A 15,268-nucleotide genomic window follows, 5' to 3' on the forward strand; every position below is an offset into this window, starting at 1 on the left:
TGGTTCGATGTGACAAATAAAAGAAACACAAATCCAAACATGTGTTTTAAGATTGCTGAGCATCTCAGCATTTCGTAGGGCACGGATATATCCGAGCATATCGACGACGCATACTGTATATGTAATACAGTGGCGGGTGTTGCTACGTGCAGCCGCAACGACTACCGAAGTGTGTTCAGTTGATGTGGCTGCACGCAGCAACAACATACACATTCCGGTCGAGTCGTTGCGGCTGCGCGTAGCAACGCACGCCACTGTATGCGTCGTCGATATGCTCGGATATATCCGTGCCTTACGAAATGCTGAGATGCTCAGCAATCTTGAAACACATGTTTGCACAAATCACATCTTAGTGTGTTTATCGCATTACTGTCCAACAACAGAACATGCGCCCAGACTTTTTTCGCTTCGATTTCTTTTAAATTGATTTTCTTGTGATATTTTGTCCCATTGCAATAAAGTTCACTTCATTATAATTTTCTCGTTAATCTCATATTCTCATGATCTTTTAGTCTCTTTTTTTCTGTTCCCTTAATTAGTATGAAATCATGGTTTACAATGCTATTTCAAGTCTCCATGTTTGGGAATTCATGTTAAACACTTTGAAGAAGAAATATGCAATCAACTTCCAATCAGACTGGATAATTGAACGAATCGAGAAAAAAATGTCGACATCAATTGGTCGAAGTGCGAATGAGATACTTAGAATAGTCATGAGGAGCAATAAAAAAAAAACAAATTGTTTAATCGTCTCGATTACACAGTCTTAGAATGTTTGAATTTTTGTTTTGTCACCAGTTGTCGACAGTTTTTTTTCCGTCTCATTTCATCTGAAGCTATGACCCTATCTGCTACACAAACAAAAACTAATTTTTAATTACTATCGATAGGTATTAAAGCAAATCCAAGCTTAACTATGCATGTTACCAATACTTTATATACATACTATATACTTTTTTTTAAACAAAACCAATGAAGTGTTTTTTCAAACACTTCAATTTCAATTTGTTTTTAATATGTAAAAGCAATATTAATCATTTTACGAAGAAAAAAATACGCAAAAAAAGTTTAAATAAATATTGTAAACACACACAAAATACATGTTTGATCTTTATGTTATTAACGGAAGGAGTACGGATTTTGTTTTTATGGAGCTCCGGATTATGGTAAGAAAGGTCTTTCTCTATCAAACACATTTCTACCAATTTTGATTGATGCTTGGCTAAAATGCAAACTTTGGTAAAGAAAAAAGAAACGAATGATGATTGCGAGTGCGAAGAAATGGTTCGTTGCATTTTAAGATTTACAATCGAAAGGAACGCGATGATCAAAGCAATTAATTGCATGGTGTTATATATGTTGCACGGTTGTGTACCGATATTACACATAAATTGACGCCAATCACTCATTCTCTCTCTCTCTCTCTCTCTCTCTCTATCTCTCTCTCTCTCTCTCTCTCTCTCTCTCTCTCTCTCTCTCTGATTCATGGCAAAATGAACAAAAAAGTGAATTGCGACTAGACCGGCTACTTTAATACCATCCGATCAATTTCTTTCAATCAACGATTAACGTATTCAAAAGTGTCGCGCTTTTTCTATTTTCGTATGCAAACAACGGTGATTTGGTTTGCTTTGTTTAAGTGAGAGCAATGGTGGTTTCACATCAAACACATGACTGCCAATCGATTTAAATCACATGAGAATTGACAATCAACGTAATTACGAGCATTTCCACTTGAGTCAAACGAAATTTCGTAATTTTGAAAACCAAAAAGGATTTTTCTCTTCATTTTCAAACACAATTCAATCGAGTGTCAAACGCCTGACGGCTTTGTGTCGATCAACCCGAAATTGTCCACTCATCCAATTATTTTTCAACATTCGCATTCATTTTTCTTCGGTTCACTGGTTGCCTCCATTTCAATCATATTTTTTTTCTCATTCGTTTGAATTTTCTCGAATTTATTACTTTATGTTACGACGATTCTTACTCAATCGTTTTAACGACCTTCGTTGCTCTTATTAATTTTCTGTAGATTTTTATCTTGAGCAATTTGATTGAAAAAGTGCATGCGGTGTTTTATTTCATCGGCATCAAAAAAAAAAAAAAATAACCAAGCCAACCAACAGCAACCGTTCCAATTGAACAAAGTCTCAAAATTATACAAGCGCGGTCGAAGTGACTGTTTTCTGAAATTTATGGTTACGAAAAGAAAACAATTGCAACAGCACAATCACTCATTCTGTTTAGAGTTGACAGACAAGCTGTAATATCTTTTCGTTTTTTCTGTTTCTTGGTTGGAATAATTCGAATTGAGACAACACCAAATGGTAGATCTTAAATTTTCACGGAATTTTCCCAATTTGAATTGTGGATAAAGCAAACACACTGCCGATTTGTAATTAATTGTTTATTATCTTAGCGAGAGAAAAAACAATGTAAAATTTTGAATTGGAAATTTTCTTTACAATTTACGACGCAGTCACAGTAAAATAAACAACATCCAACCAAATCCAGTCAATTTAAATAGTTTAATATCTGTTTTTTTTTTTTCAATAAACTAACTTTAAATCTTTAATAATCTCCTTTTCTGGTTCAGTTTTTTTGTGTGGATATGCTCAGAAGCGTCGACTCTATCAATAGTACTCGTCTTCTTCTTCGTCGTCGCCCCCTTCACCTCCTTCGCCTCTGCTATCAATATATTCCTCCTCTCCGTCGCCCTCCTCATCATAGCCACCCTCTTCTTGTTCGTCTCTGGAATTGGGAAAGAAATGTATTGATTTGATTTTTAGTCGATATTTTTTTTCATTTCAACTTTAATCGAAGTTCTTTTCGAAGAGTGTAAAATTGTGAAAAAGAAATGGACAAATTGTGTCCTAATTCAAATGATCAAAATTGTCATTCATCCCAATGTGAAATACCCTTCAACATATTCATCTTCTTCGCCGCCACCATCATCATCAGAGCCTTCATGTTCTTGCGGCACTTGTGGCGTTTGAGGCGCTTGCGGGACATGTGGTACATAAGGATGCACTGGATCTTGATAGACTGGTTTAACTGGATCTTGTGGATGATGTACAGTATGACCGTCTGTTATGATGTCCGCATGAAAACCGGTCTTCTTATCGGCGGTATATCTAACCGTTCGAAATTTGCCATCTGGGTCTAAAACACTATTAATTTGTTTATTATTCAATGGGATAAATTGACTCTGAATCGACGCATTATTTGTTTGTTCTTTGATTTTCTCATTTGTTCAGAGTGTTTTCTTCCGCATTTTGCCTGTGATCGAAAGTCTAGAGCTGCCGATTGGGAATGTACAGCTGCTGGAAGTGGCCACTCTTGAGAAAAATTAGTACTTAATTCAAATGCACAACACCTGTATTGCCCGTGAACGGTGTCACCGTTGCGTGTCTCTTGTCGGCTTTGATGCACCTTCGACTTGGGATCCGCAACACCATACTCAAAGTGATAGTCGGGCTTCGCCACATAGTCGTAATCCTTGTGATACTTTCCGTCATCATACATTACTTTTTGCTCAGCTCCGCTCACCGGTCCCATAAATTTGGCAAACGAGTACCCGGGCACAAAGCACTGTATTCTTGTTATCACGCTGGTCAGAAATATAACACAAACCACCTACAAAATAACAATTTAACAACTTAATTTATTTATCGTTTCTTTTTTTCAATTTGAATAAATTCACAAGTTTTCTTCGAAATTGCATTAAAATCACTATTAACTGAACACTCTTACAATAAGTTCACGTCTCGCCATCATTCAAAGCGGTAATGTGTTGCTCACTGAATTCAAAACACCTGATCGATTTTTATGTGCATGTGGAATATATATGATAACTACGTTTTCATCGATCGCAAATCCGTGGAATGACTGTTCTTCGGTGATGTAGTGATCAATGTATTTATAGCCCAAATCATATTGGATTTGATTGACTGATTTTCGACCACAATGTGTGCGGCTATTGTTATTGTCCCAATAGCAATTGGCAACCGAATTTCATGTTTTCCATCCAATTGTCACTGTGTTGCGATTGATTGTTCTTTCATTTCATCCATTTATTCATACATTCGGTGGTTCGGCCACAAAAAGAAATGCGTAAGTGTACAGTGCGGAAAAATCCAGCAATTGCCTCAACGCACCAAAAATCAAGTGTCGGTTCAATCGAAACGTCATGCCCAACCGATTTGCATTATATGTGGTGTTTTTGGTAGCTAACGGCTTCCATTGTGTGCGTGCAGACACGCGTGCATTGTCAGAAGAAAAAATGAACATTTTTTTTCTTGGACTTGTTGAAATTTGGATTTGTTTATGTATTTCCTACTTTTTCGAAACTTTCATCGTATTGTTTCGGGCACAGACAAAGGTTTAATACGAACAATTCCACAACAGCTGAAAAAAAGTACGTTACCTTGAACTTGATCTGGCCACGTGTTGTAATGGATCACGGTAAAACAGCAAAGAAATGAAAAAAAAAAACGAGACCAAAGCAGCACGCCATCCGACAATGGTCAAATATAGGTCACAACGCATGAACCAAAGCCAACGCCAAAGTGATTTTGATGAGTGATCATAGTAAATCATCGCAAATTGTTACAATCTATTGAAATCTTATGTAAATAGCTAATGTTTTCTCTTTTAATTGATCTTAATTGAAGTGTTAAAAGGCCAGCAAAATGTCAATATACATGTATACTATTCTTTTATTCAAATTCATGTTTGTTTTTCTTTTAATCGATTTTTACTTATAGAAGCTCAATCAATTGTGAGAGACGATTCAAGTATGGCTCATTCATGGCAATAAGAAAATTCATTTGTACGACGATGACGACAACAAAAGAAAAATCATCAAATACTGTTGTGTTTTTTCTTCTTCCTCGAACAAAAAACTAGCGATTCGCCTCAATAGTTTAGGTACATTCACGCCAAGTGAAGAGCCCACTTTCTTCGTCTCAAATCTTGTGGTTAACATAATTTATTACGAAATAATTTTAATTTGAATTGTGAAATGGTTAATTGAGTCGCGGAAACATTGCGCCGAATTTCGTTTGCAACATCGGCAATTCGGTGGCGATCATGTCGCAAAACTTCAAATCGTCACGGTATTTCTTGACATTTACTTTGATGTTGATGACTTCGGTTATGCCGGTTTCTTCGGTCATCACATCCGAACCGTAAATTGGGCTTGTGATTTTGCTGACACGTTCATCGAATGATTGTTGCTGCAATTTTTCCAGCACCTTCAGATCAAACGGTTGTGCTGGATCCTTTTCGAATGATTCAACTTCCGCTTTGTATCGACCCAACTGCTTAATCTGTTGCTTTTCCAGCTGATCGAAGTTTTTCCAGTATTGTTGACACTCTTTGATGTGGAACACGCTTATGTATGAGTTCAGGGCAGTTAGAAGCAGTTCAGCGTGTTGTTTACACGTGAGTTCACTTGCAGCACGTCGACTAACCTTCTGAAGGTACGGATACTTCATGACTGGAGCACTGGATGTGTCCGCTGTCTCACTGACCGTTGTCTTTACAACATTGTTGTTCTGACCGACGTCTTCGTTGAAATCATCGCCAAATTCCGATTCGATTTGTTTCAATGAGAAGTAGATACTTTTCGGAGCCAATGTCACAATTTTGTGGTCAATTTTCGTGAGGAGTGCGGTGATCAGGTACAATTTCAATCTCGGGTGACCAACGATCTTGATTATCTTGAGCCAAGACCCGACATTACAACCAACAATATCTAAACAATAATGGGAAAAATAAATTGATAAATGTTTGTTTTGAATAGAACCAAAAACCAATTCAAAACATCTGTATGACATAATTTCATTGAATTAAACGTGATAGAATTGAAATTCAACTGCTCACCGAAAATAATTTTAGCGAAGGAATCACAGAAATAGCTTTGATTTTGCACCAGCTGCGGATAGTCGGTATCTGGTTTGCCCGGTCGAACTTCACGCAATTCGAAAATATTGTAGATCAAGTTCACCAAACGCTGCAGTCAATAAAAAGTTGAACACGGATATTATCGATTGAATAATAATAATGATTGAATGTTCAAATATTGTCTAAAGAAATATTTTTTTCATTTTTACACCACTCCAAAACCAACTAAATACTTATTTGGAATTTTTTTATTGCCATAATCAAACCGTAAAATTACTCACACCAAGCACTTGCGTGTATTCACGGGGGAAATCAATACTGATGTAGTTGACATACAACTTCAAAATATTCTTAATGCCAAAGTTCACATCGGTCAATTCATCTTTCGACCACAAAACCGTTGAAATCAATGGATTCTTTAGTGCGTTTGAAATCTTTGCACTTGGATTTGGTAGATTTCTAGGGGAAAAAATGATATTTTAGTTAAATTTTCAAGAATACAATAAGTTGAAATCATGTAAATTACTTGATGGTCCACATAGCCAAGTCGATTTCGAAAAGTTGAACGAACAATGCCAGCGTAAGAAACAGTCGATCAATTTTCTCTTCACGCTTTTGATTGTCAAACTTAAAAAAACAATGGTTAGAAAAGTAAGCAAATCAATCACATCCAATAAATATTCAATGATGTACAAAAAATATCGTCAAGTTTGACATAAATATCGTCAAAAAAAGATGGTTCAGTGTTTTACCGAGTATTTTTGTGCATTTTTCGATTCCCATTGCTGAAAGTTGAGAAGTTGCAACGAGTCGTTGAGTGAATCGTTGAAGGAATCTTGTACCAAGTATGACTTTCGGGGTGTCATGGTCTTTTTGAGTGGCTGAATCACATTTTCAATGCAATGTATGATGTCGTCGAACAGTGTTCGGTTGTTCAAGAGCTCATCTATGGAATGTAATTAAGTGAAAACATCAAGAAAAAACAAACACGAATGCAAAATATATGTACGTACTGGAGCCAAGAATCAGATCCTTGTTGGTTGCTGTGATCAAACTGCGATATTCAGTGTTTGCGCCTTGCCAGCATGGTGGAAATTTTTCAAAGATGTTGCCAATTGTGAATGCAATCATATCGATGGTATTTTGCACTTCGTATTCACCGTTCGATGGAGCATTGATGCACTGAAATAGGGAAAAAAATGTAAAAAACGAGATTGATTCGTGATTTCAATCGATCATAACAATGAATAATCGTTTTGAATGCTTACCAAAATCAGTTCAAATAATGATTGCAACGCACTGCGGCCAGGAAATTTGTTCTGTACAACGTCCATCGAAATGGAATGAATGAACATAAGCGGCTGTTTGTTCTTCAGAAAGGTTTGCGAAGCGGTTTTGTTGTCCGAAATTGGAATGTTCTGAAAACAAATTCAAACTTTTTCTTTTAGTTCCACCAAAAGCAATTCACCGTTCATTCAATCAATTGTCAAAGATAGTTGCTAGTGCAACAACAAAACTTACCGTATTTCGTGCATGTTGTTCACTACAAGCCTTTAGTGATTGTGTGCACTTAGCGGGAAATGTGAGATGCAATCGTTCAACAATATTCGCATATTTCATGGTCAATACATGTTTGATTGCACTGTGGCAGGCGATGAGTGCGGTGTCAACGATGCCATTTTGTGTTGATTGGCTCGGTACGGTTTTCGAATCCAAATTCAATTTATCCTTATCGTTTGTAGTGACCGAGTTATCGTTGTAGTGGCGTCGTGTCTTTCTTTTGGTTGGATTTGGCGAATGTGGAATTTTGTGTTTCTTCGTCGTGTCGTGATTTTCAACACGAGTTGATGCTTTTTGGCGTCGGGTCAACATTTTTCTATCTATGCTAACTAACTATGTCTAACTTAATTGAGAATAATCTTAACTAGCGTAACACTATCCAATGTTGTTTGTACAAAAATGTGCTGACTCGTCGAACAAGTCGTCTTGATTGCGTTACAGTTAACTGTGTCGAACGAATTAGAATGTGTCCGAGCTACAACAGAGTGACTTGTCGCGCACAGCGCTTACATTGCTTGTGTATCCCTTTCCAATTGATAGAATGACTCTTAGGTTGAAAAGAATGCCGATAAAAATGAATGCTTGAAAAAATGCAGATTTACAAATCAAAAAGCTATTGTATTGCAATCCGTCAGTTTGAATATTTGACAGTCACAATATGTTGTGCGAGTTTTTGTGTGTGTGTGTTTCGTCTTGTGTTGTTGTTTTTTAGAACCCAATGGTGTTTTGTACTAATGCGGTCGAACTGTCAAAGCGACTGAGCAACATTGGATGTGAGCAACTCTGTCGTTCGCTCTGTCAGTAGCTCAGTGCCGTTGTTGAATGAAGGAATAGGCAAAAACAAGTGAGAATTGAGCAACACAACGAAATAAGGTATACACACAGAATGACATTGTAGTGGGTTGACAACAATATACTGAACATAGAATTTTTTTTAGTTGTGCATTTTTGTGTATCATAGAAGTGTATTCAAAGTGAAACTGCTATCAAAGTAAACCAAAAAAAGTGTTTTTTTCTATTCATTCTTATCAATTCCATTGATTTTCATTTAATTTGTGGATTTATATTTGAACAGAAAAAAATTCGACTGTTGTTTACATGGATGAGTCAAGTGCAGTGAAGAGAATATACTGATATCAAGATGTAGCGAAGTAAAAAAAATCTATAATGGTAAGAAGCGCAACTAAGAAAGGACTTTAGAATAGCATTGAATGAATTTTGGCTCAAACATTTATTTACCAACAACCAAATTATGAGATTTTTTTAAATAATAAAATTGAGATAAACAATTGATGAAAAGAAAAAAACAATCGAATCTGATGAAAAAAAGGATAATGGAAATAAATACTCTGCGTTTGCATTGATTGAATTTCTCCAGGCATTTTTTTGTCCTTGCTCCAAGCAAAATACCATTGTCAACCATGAAATTCTATTCTATCATCGCATCCAGTCCCGTTCATTTCATGTTCAATTAATCATTACAAATTACATCATTTGAAATGGTTGCGACCGGCTATGGAACAGATGATGATGAAAATGAAGGGAAAAAATCGCCAAACAGGAAACTAATTTTCATTTCCTCGGTTCGATACTCTCGCATGTAAGCGTGTGTAACACTATTTACTACTACTGGTCGCGTACACGTAAACTATGTTGAAATGCAATGCCCGTGTGTGATGTTGTTTACATGCAATTGATTACTATGTTGGCTTGGTACATACGGTTTTGTATTCATTGCTTGCATTATATCGCATATGTTCGCAATGCAATCCCATTTCACTGAGTGCCAAACAATTTCGGTCATTTTATCTAAGTGATATGACCCGTTTGATGTGCGTCAAACCGAATACTCAATTAATTTCTGGTATATTGAAATATGATTGACGATAAATTGATTTCAATAAACAGATGTGCATTCAAAATTTCCATCCAATACACTTAATAACAATATACAAATGGTCAACCAACCAAGGGAGAGAGAGAGAGAGAGAATCGTTCTTCACGAACCGATTTTATATTACTCAACTCCATTGAAATATTCAGAGTGTTGTAGCTCGCGCGCGCTCACTCCGGCATGCAATGATTAGATAAAATAAGGTGAAACGAAGGAAATTATGTTTTTTTTCTCTTCTTCGTCGTCTCCTTCTGTTGGTTTTGAATTTGTGTTTTTTTTTCTTTTCGTATGTAGGAGAGACACCCAGGAACGTGTGTGTTGTTTTATTGCTCTCACGTGAATCAAATCAACCGTGTACAACATTAAGTACGCCACAGAGTTAAGCACCACAACTTCGACCAGAAACTTATATATGCGTTCATTGTGTAGTATTATTAGTTTTCTGTCTGCTTTGTGCCAATGGTTTTGGTTCTTTAGGTAAAATGTTATGAACTCGCTTGCGTGCATCCCACGCACATGTTTCTTCTTTCTTTTTTTCTTACAGAAAAGGCTTTATGAAATGATTCGTGTGGAGTATGTCTTTCTTGTGTCGATTTTACTATTTGTTCCGTTTGTTGCGATGCTTTTCGAAACAAATCGATATTCATGTTGCATACCATTTTCGGTTATGTGTTGATTTCATTAAGAGCTGGGGTTGCATTTTGGTTCTTCCGCGCGCGCTCTCCATATATGTGTTACTTTGCACTCACAGTTTCCACTGGTTGGAGTTCAATTAGAGCCAGAGCTCTTATAGTCTGTGTGATGCTTAATTAAAATTGTAGTTCGTACATTTTTTGTTGAACAGCATTTGCATATATACGTATTTCTTTTTTTTTTTGTTATATATTTTCAGATCACCGCAAGTTGTTCCAGTAATTGACCTCATAATACAATAAGCCCGTTGTGTTAAAAAAAACACTACACTCGTGCTCGCTGCTATGACTATCAACTGTGCAGCGATAAAACCTTTGATGTCATTTTATCGCATTTAATTTCGTGTGGCAATCGATGTAGAGACTTAAACGTAAATTGATTTGCAATGCCACAAAAAGGTTCGGTCGCTATTTTAGCATCTCATCTAATCACTCCGTTTGTGGATCCGCTCTACTCCGTGTTGTATATTATACGCGACATACAAAATGGGCACACAATTTGTGGAAAAGTGTAAAAATTGGAAGCATATTAAGTGGAGAACAAAGTGTTATCAAACTCGAATGAAAAAAATTCATTGAACCGAAAGAGAAGAGTTTAAATTAAAATATTGATAAAGTTAAAAGGAAAAAAAAAATAAAACCAATCTAAAATTCGAACATTATTTGACAATTAAAACCACAACAACAATACAAAAAAAATTTTTTTGAATGTTCATGCCTACAACCAAGTGATAGATGCAAATGACAATAAATAATCGATGAAATTGAAATTAACGAACAAGAGAATAGCATCAGTTTAATTAGAAAGCAAAACACGTCTGCAGCACAAAATTCAAATGAACTTTAAATCAATGCTTAGAAATCCCCATTAATTAATTAATTAATTAGTCAAAGGAATTAGTTGTGAAATTTTAATGTAATAAACAGTAAGTGCAACATTAAAAGTGCCATATCATAGTCAAGTACTATCTAATATCAGTACAAAACAACAGCAACAACAGCCACAGAAAGAGGCAAAGAATAGAAGATTGTTAGCGGCATCCCGAGAGAAGCGCGGAAGATAAACAAAATAAAAACGTATAGAAAAGAAAAAGAGCGCAGAGAATAAGTATCAATAATGAACGCAGCGAAAAAAACGAAAATGCAGCTTGACAATGGCAGCACAGAAACTGGTTATGTACGCATCGCTTGGCACCATCAACATCATACAATTGGATATGCCGTGAAACTGAGGAATGCTCTGAAAACATGGTGCTTTCAAATCATCAAGAATGTTAACGCCAAACACTGTGTGAGCGCTCTGATTCTACTCACACTTGGCACCATCATTTACTACACACACTACGTGGATAATTCCCCGTTTATTGGGTAAATAAAGAAAATCACTTGCATCTGATTTCGACATTCGTTCGGATTATTGTTTTATGTTTTTTTTTCTACCCACATTCAATTTGTAAATCATTGAAATTTCATTGGAATTGAATTTAAATGGATTTTTATTTTGATTTTCTATTTACAGCCTAATGCACCATGATACTCGACCGTCGCCACTGGTGAGGTGTAGCATGAACAACGGGAAAACCGATGATATCGAAGCGTCCAAAGAGCCAGACCATCGATCTGATGCCAGATTACGAATCGATCCAAAAGTGCTGGTCATCGTCGAAACCACTTATTCGCGCCTCGGCCGAGACATTGCCGAGTTACTTGTTTATAATCGGATAAAGTAAATTTATTTCTTCTACTTATTTGATATATTGTAGCTAGGGTCGAAAAAATTCTCATCTCGCCTATTATTTCTTTACAATTCCATTTTCGATTTAGATATAAGATTGAAGTGGCGGGCAAAAATTTACCAGTGTTAACGAATTCGGATAAAGGTCGTTATGCGGTCATCGTGTTTGAAAATTTGGATAAATACCTGCACATGGATAACTGGAATCGAGAACTGATCGATAAATATTGTCGTGAATATTCCGTGGGAATTATTGGTTTTGTTGTGTCGAGCGAAGAGACATTGGTCGGCGCACAACTGCGCAATTTCCCATTATATGTTCATACGAATTTACGATTACGTGATGCCAGTTTGAATCCAGCATCACCAATACTGCGGTTAACGCGTGCTGGTGACACGGCATGGGGTCCATTGCCTGGTTCCGATTGGGCCGTTTTCCAACACAATCATTCGACGTACGAACCATTGGAATGGGCACAAAAAAACATTCTAGACTATCCCACGAACGATGAACAAGTGCAACCACCGTTGCCAACTGTTGTTCAAGATCATGGCCATTTTGATAATATTCAACGGGTTTTATTTGGCAATGGCTTGAAATTCTGGTTGCATCGCTTGCTATTCCTCGACAGTTTATCGTTTTTGAGCCATGGGCAGCTGAGCTTAAGTTTGAATCGCATGATTTTGGTTGATATTGATGATATATTTGTCGGTGAGAAGGGTACACGATTACAACCGGACGATGTACAGGCATTGATTGCCACGCAACAGCGCATCGAAAGCATTGTTCCGGGTTTTAAATTTAATTTAGGATTTTCGGGAAAATATTTCCATCATGGCAATCGTGATGAGAATTTGGGCGACGATATGCTACTCCGTAATGTTCAGCATTTCAATTGGTTTTCACACATGTGGAACCACCAGCAGCCGCATTTGTATGACAATTTAACCACATTGATATCGGAAATGCAGCTAAACAAAGAATTTGCACGGTCCAAAGGAATACCAACCAATTCGGGATATTCCGTGTCGCCACATCACTCGGGCGTTTATCCAGCACACGATTTGCTCTATGTTGCGTGGAAAAAGGTGTGGAACATAAAAGTGACATCGACCGAGGAGTATCCACATTTGCGGCCAGCACGATTGCGACGTGGTTTTATCCATCGCAATATAATGGTGTTGCCGCGTCAAACATGCGGCCTATTCACACATACCATGCACATTGATCGATACCCTGGTGGTCGAGACAAACTCGACGAATCCATTCAAGGTGGCGAACTATTCCAAACAATTGTCTTCAATCCCATCAACATTTTCATGACACACATGTCAAACTATGGTAGCGATCGCCTGGCCCTGTACACATTTGAATCGGTGATCAAATTCCTAAAATGTTGGACAAACATTAAATTGAGCTCAGCACCACCGCTACAGTTGGCCGAAACGTATTTTAAATTGCATCCAGATGAAATCGATCCGGTGTGGGGAAATCCGTGTGATGATCCAAGACATATCAAGATATGGTCAAAGAATAAGGGATGCGAATCGCTACCAAAATTTTTAGTGATAGGACCTCAAAAGACTGGGACAACGGCACTATACACATTTTTAAATATGCACCCGAATATTGTAAGCAATTTACCCAACGCCGACACATTCGAAGAGATTCAATTCTTCAACAAAAACAATTATTATCGCGGTCTCGATTGGTACATGAACTTCTTTCCGACGCCCAGCAATGCCAGCGATAAAATGATGTTCGAGAAATCCGCCAATTATTTTGACGGCGATCTCGTGCCGAAACGTGTTCATACGATGTTGCCGCACGCAAAAATCATCTCGATTCTGATATCGCCGGCGAAACGCGCTTACTCCTGGTATCAGCATACAAGAGCGCATGGAGACTTAATAGCGAATAATTATAGTTTTTATCAGGTACGAAGATTTGATTCCTATCGAATCCCAATTATTATTTTTTTTATTTTTTTTTGTCTGATTTTCGTTTTATTTGTGTAAAAAATTGTGTAGTCTTATGGACTTTATTCTTCCTGAGAAAATGCTAAAATAAAACGCTTTGTGCATTTGCAGATAATAACGGCTAGTGATACAGCGCCAAAATCATTGAAAGATCTTCGAAATCGGTGTTTGAATCCGGGCAAATATGCGCAGCATATCGAAAAATGGCTCACATACTATCCAGCCCAGCAAATTCACATAATTGATGGTGAAATGCTAAAACTAAATCCAATTGATGTGATGACCGATGTGCAGCGATTCCTCAAGGTGTCTCCCATCGTTGATTACTCGAATTTACTTCGATTTGATGTAAAAAAGGGCTTCTTCTGTCAAATCGTTGATGGTAACCATACAAAATGTCTGGGAAAATCCAAAGGCAAACAATATCCACCGATGGAAGAGCGTAGTTTCAAATTGCTTCAAAGGTAATGGATAAACATCAAATTGGAAAAAGTCAAATCGAAATTGAATAAAACTAAATGAGCACTTGTCCATTTTGCAGATATTATTTAAACCACAACATAGCATTGGTGAAATTATTGAAGAAATTGGGATCAAGGCCAATTCCACAGTGGTTGAAAAGCGATTTGAGCAACAAACCGTAGCAGTGAAATTATTGTGAATATTAATTAAACAAAGAACAGAAGAAAAAAAATTGTAAATGTGTTTTTATGGTGCTGGTCAGCGTTTGCCGAGAGCACTAACCAATTCTCATTAATTAAGAAAGAAAAAGGCAGCTAAGAAAACGAAATGGAATTAATGGGGAAAGTCTTTATTGTACACAAGTGATGAACATAACAATATTATATTATTACAAATTTTGTCGATTGATGTTAATGGTGTGTGACATGTTGGAGTACAAAGCAGAAATTTAACAAAAAAAAAACAACGTATGTCAATGTATTTCCAAATTTCAAGCCCATTTCGAACGATTAGCAAACAAAATTTCAAACAATTGTCAAAAATTAATTAATTTAAAAGAAAATCCAACCAAACTTGTAAATACAGAAAATTATATTTGTAAAGAGTGATTTACAAATTAGTCATAAAATTATGGTTCGCACTGAGTTTGCGAACGTCGATGCATTTGGGCATTCGAAGTACTCTCGAACTCAATATACAAAGAAAACGAAAAATTGATTCATTCAAGGCCCAAACATTTAAATTTTACCGTTAATTTACTCAAGTACGACGAATTGTTGTTGATTTCAACGAATAAAAAGATGAAAAAAATATATAGTCAAGTGAACCTATTTCGTTCTTCTTTTTGTTTTTGGTCTTGTTCGCTATTTTGCGCAGAATATTTCGTTCGTTTTATGGTAAGTACGTGGCTTTTTGTAGAAGCACTCACCTTTGCCAACAGCAAAATAGGATTTTTTTTATTCGCGTCATTCTGTTGATGTAAGACGTACAATGTGGTCTTCTTGTTGTTCTTGTTCATTTTGCAATTATCACCTT

At 36.7% G+C, this 15,268-nt stretch overlaps 3 protein-coding genes across 6 annotated transcripts; 1 reads left to right on the forward strand and 2 right to left on the reverse strand.

The window, feature by feature from the left end:
• Positions 1 to 2,483: 2,483 nt before the first annotated feature.
• LOC129578356 (uncharacterized) lies at positions 2,484 to 4,092 on the reverse strand. Its single transcript, XM_055466767.1, has 4 exons — positions 3,757 to 4,092; positions 3,380 to 3,639; positions 2,922 to 3,173; positions 2,484 to 2,754 (listed from the first exon to the last, which is right to left on the reverse strand). Exons 1-4 carry the CDS (start codon positions 3,778 to 3,780, stop codon positions 2,637 to 2,639), a joined length of 654 nt encoding a protein of 217 aa, XP_055322742.1. The 5' UTR covers positions 3,781 to 4,092; the 3' UTR covers positions 2,484 to 2,636.
• A 603-nt stretch (positions 4,093 to 4,695) lies between these two features.
• LOC129578362 (uncharacterized) lies at positions 4,696 to 8,193 on the reverse strand. The gene is made up of 8 exons (XM_055466776.1): positions 7,432 to 8,193; positions 7,179 to 7,328; positions 6,924 to 7,092; positions 6,663 to 6,856; positions 6,437 to 6,537; positions 6,192 to 6,369; positions 5,890 to 6,019; positions 4,696 to 5,761 (listed from the first exon to the last, which is right to left on the reverse strand). Exons 1-8 carry the CDS (start codon positions 7,780 to 7,782, stop codon positions 5,031 to 5,033), a joined length of 2,004 nt encoding a protein of 667 aa, XP_055322751.1. The 5' UTR covers positions 7,783 to 8,193; the 3' UTR covers positions 4,696 to 5,030.
• LOC129578361 (bifunctional heparan sulfate N-deacetylase/N-sulfotransferase) lies at positions 7,894 to 15,063 on the forward strand. 4 transcript variants are annotated; one of them, XM_055466774.1, is made up of 8 exons: positions 8,343 to 8,461; positions 8,546 to 8,640; positions 9,659 to 9,841; positions 10,257 to 11,424; positions 11,576 to 11,782; positions 11,881 to 13,729; positions 13,883 to 14,235; positions 14,313 to 15,063. In XM_055466774.1, exons 4-8 carry the CDS (start codon positions 11,174 to 11,176, stop codon positions 14,413 to 14,415), a joined length of 2,763 nt encoding a protein of 920 aa, XP_055322749.1. In that variant the 5' UTR covers positions 8,343 to 8,461; positions 8,546 to 8,640; positions 9,659 to 9,841; positions 10,257 to 11,173; the 3' UTR covers positions 14,416 to 15,063. The 4 variants fall into 4 exon arrangements, with proteins under 4 accessions (XP_055322750.1, XP_055322746.1, XP_055322747.1 ...); XM_055466775.1 differs by lacking the exon at positions 9,659 to 9,841 and having other exon boundaries at positions 7,894 to 8,343; XM_055466771.1 differs by lacking the exon at positions 9,659 to 9,841 and having other exon boundaries at positions 8,245 to 8,461.
• The last annotated feature ends 205 nt before the right edge of the window (positions 15,064 to 15,268 follow it).

This window comes from Sitodiplosis mosellana, unplaced genomic scaffold (genome assembly GCF_009176505.1).
Source record: "Sitodiplosis mosellana isolate CC-2019 unplaced genomic scaffold, AAFC_SMos_1.0 Smas_scaffold_6226, whole genome shotgun sequence".
Classification (NCBI taxonomy): Eukaryota; Metazoa; Arthropoda; class Insecta; order Diptera; family Cecidomyiidae; genus Sitodiplosis; species Sitodiplosis mosellana.

What these genes read in the sequence shown, in the direction of transcription:
- LOC129578362 (XM_055466776.1), bottom strand. Translation starts at nt 7,782, where the DNA reads ATGTTGACCCGACGCCAAAAAGCATCAACTCGTGTTGAAAATCACGAC. An exon ending in AAAATGCACAAAAATACTCG is followed by an intron (nt 6,538 to 6,662) that starts GTAAAACACTGA and finishes TGTTTTTTTAAG; the next exon opens with TTTGACAATCAAAAGCGTGA. An exon ending in TTGGCTATGTGGACCATCAA is followed by an intron (nt 6,370 to 6,436) that starts GTAATTTACATG and finishes TTTTTCCCCTAG; the next exon opens with AAATCTACCAAATCCAAGTG.
- LOC129578356 (XM_055466767.1), bottom strand. Translation starts at nt 3,780, where the DNA reads ATGATGGCGAGACGTGAACTTATT. An exon ending in ACCGTTCACGGGCAATACAG is followed by an intron (nt 3,174 to 3,379) that starts GTGTTGTGCATT and finishes ACAAATTAATAG; the next exon opens with TGTTTTAGACCCAGATGGCA. An exon ending in GAAGATGAATATGTTGAAGG is followed by an intron (nt 2,755 to 2,921) that starts GTATTTCACATT and finishes TCCCAATTCCAG; the next exon opens with AGACGAACAAGAAGAGGGTG.
- LOC129578361 (XM_055466775.1), top strand. Translation starts at nt 11,174, where the DNA reads ATGAACGCAGCGAAAAAAACGAAAATGCAGCTTGACAATGGCAGCACA. An exon ending in CTTGTTTATAATCGGATAAA is followed by an intron (nt 11,783 to 11,880) that starts GTAAATTTATTT and finishes TTTTCGATTTAG; the next exon opens with ATATAAGATTGAAGTGGCGG. An exon ending in ATAATTATAGTTTTTATCAG is followed by an intron (nt 13,730 to 13,882) that starts GTACGAAGATTT and finishes GTGCATTTGCAG; the next exon opens with ATAATAACGGCTAGTGATAC.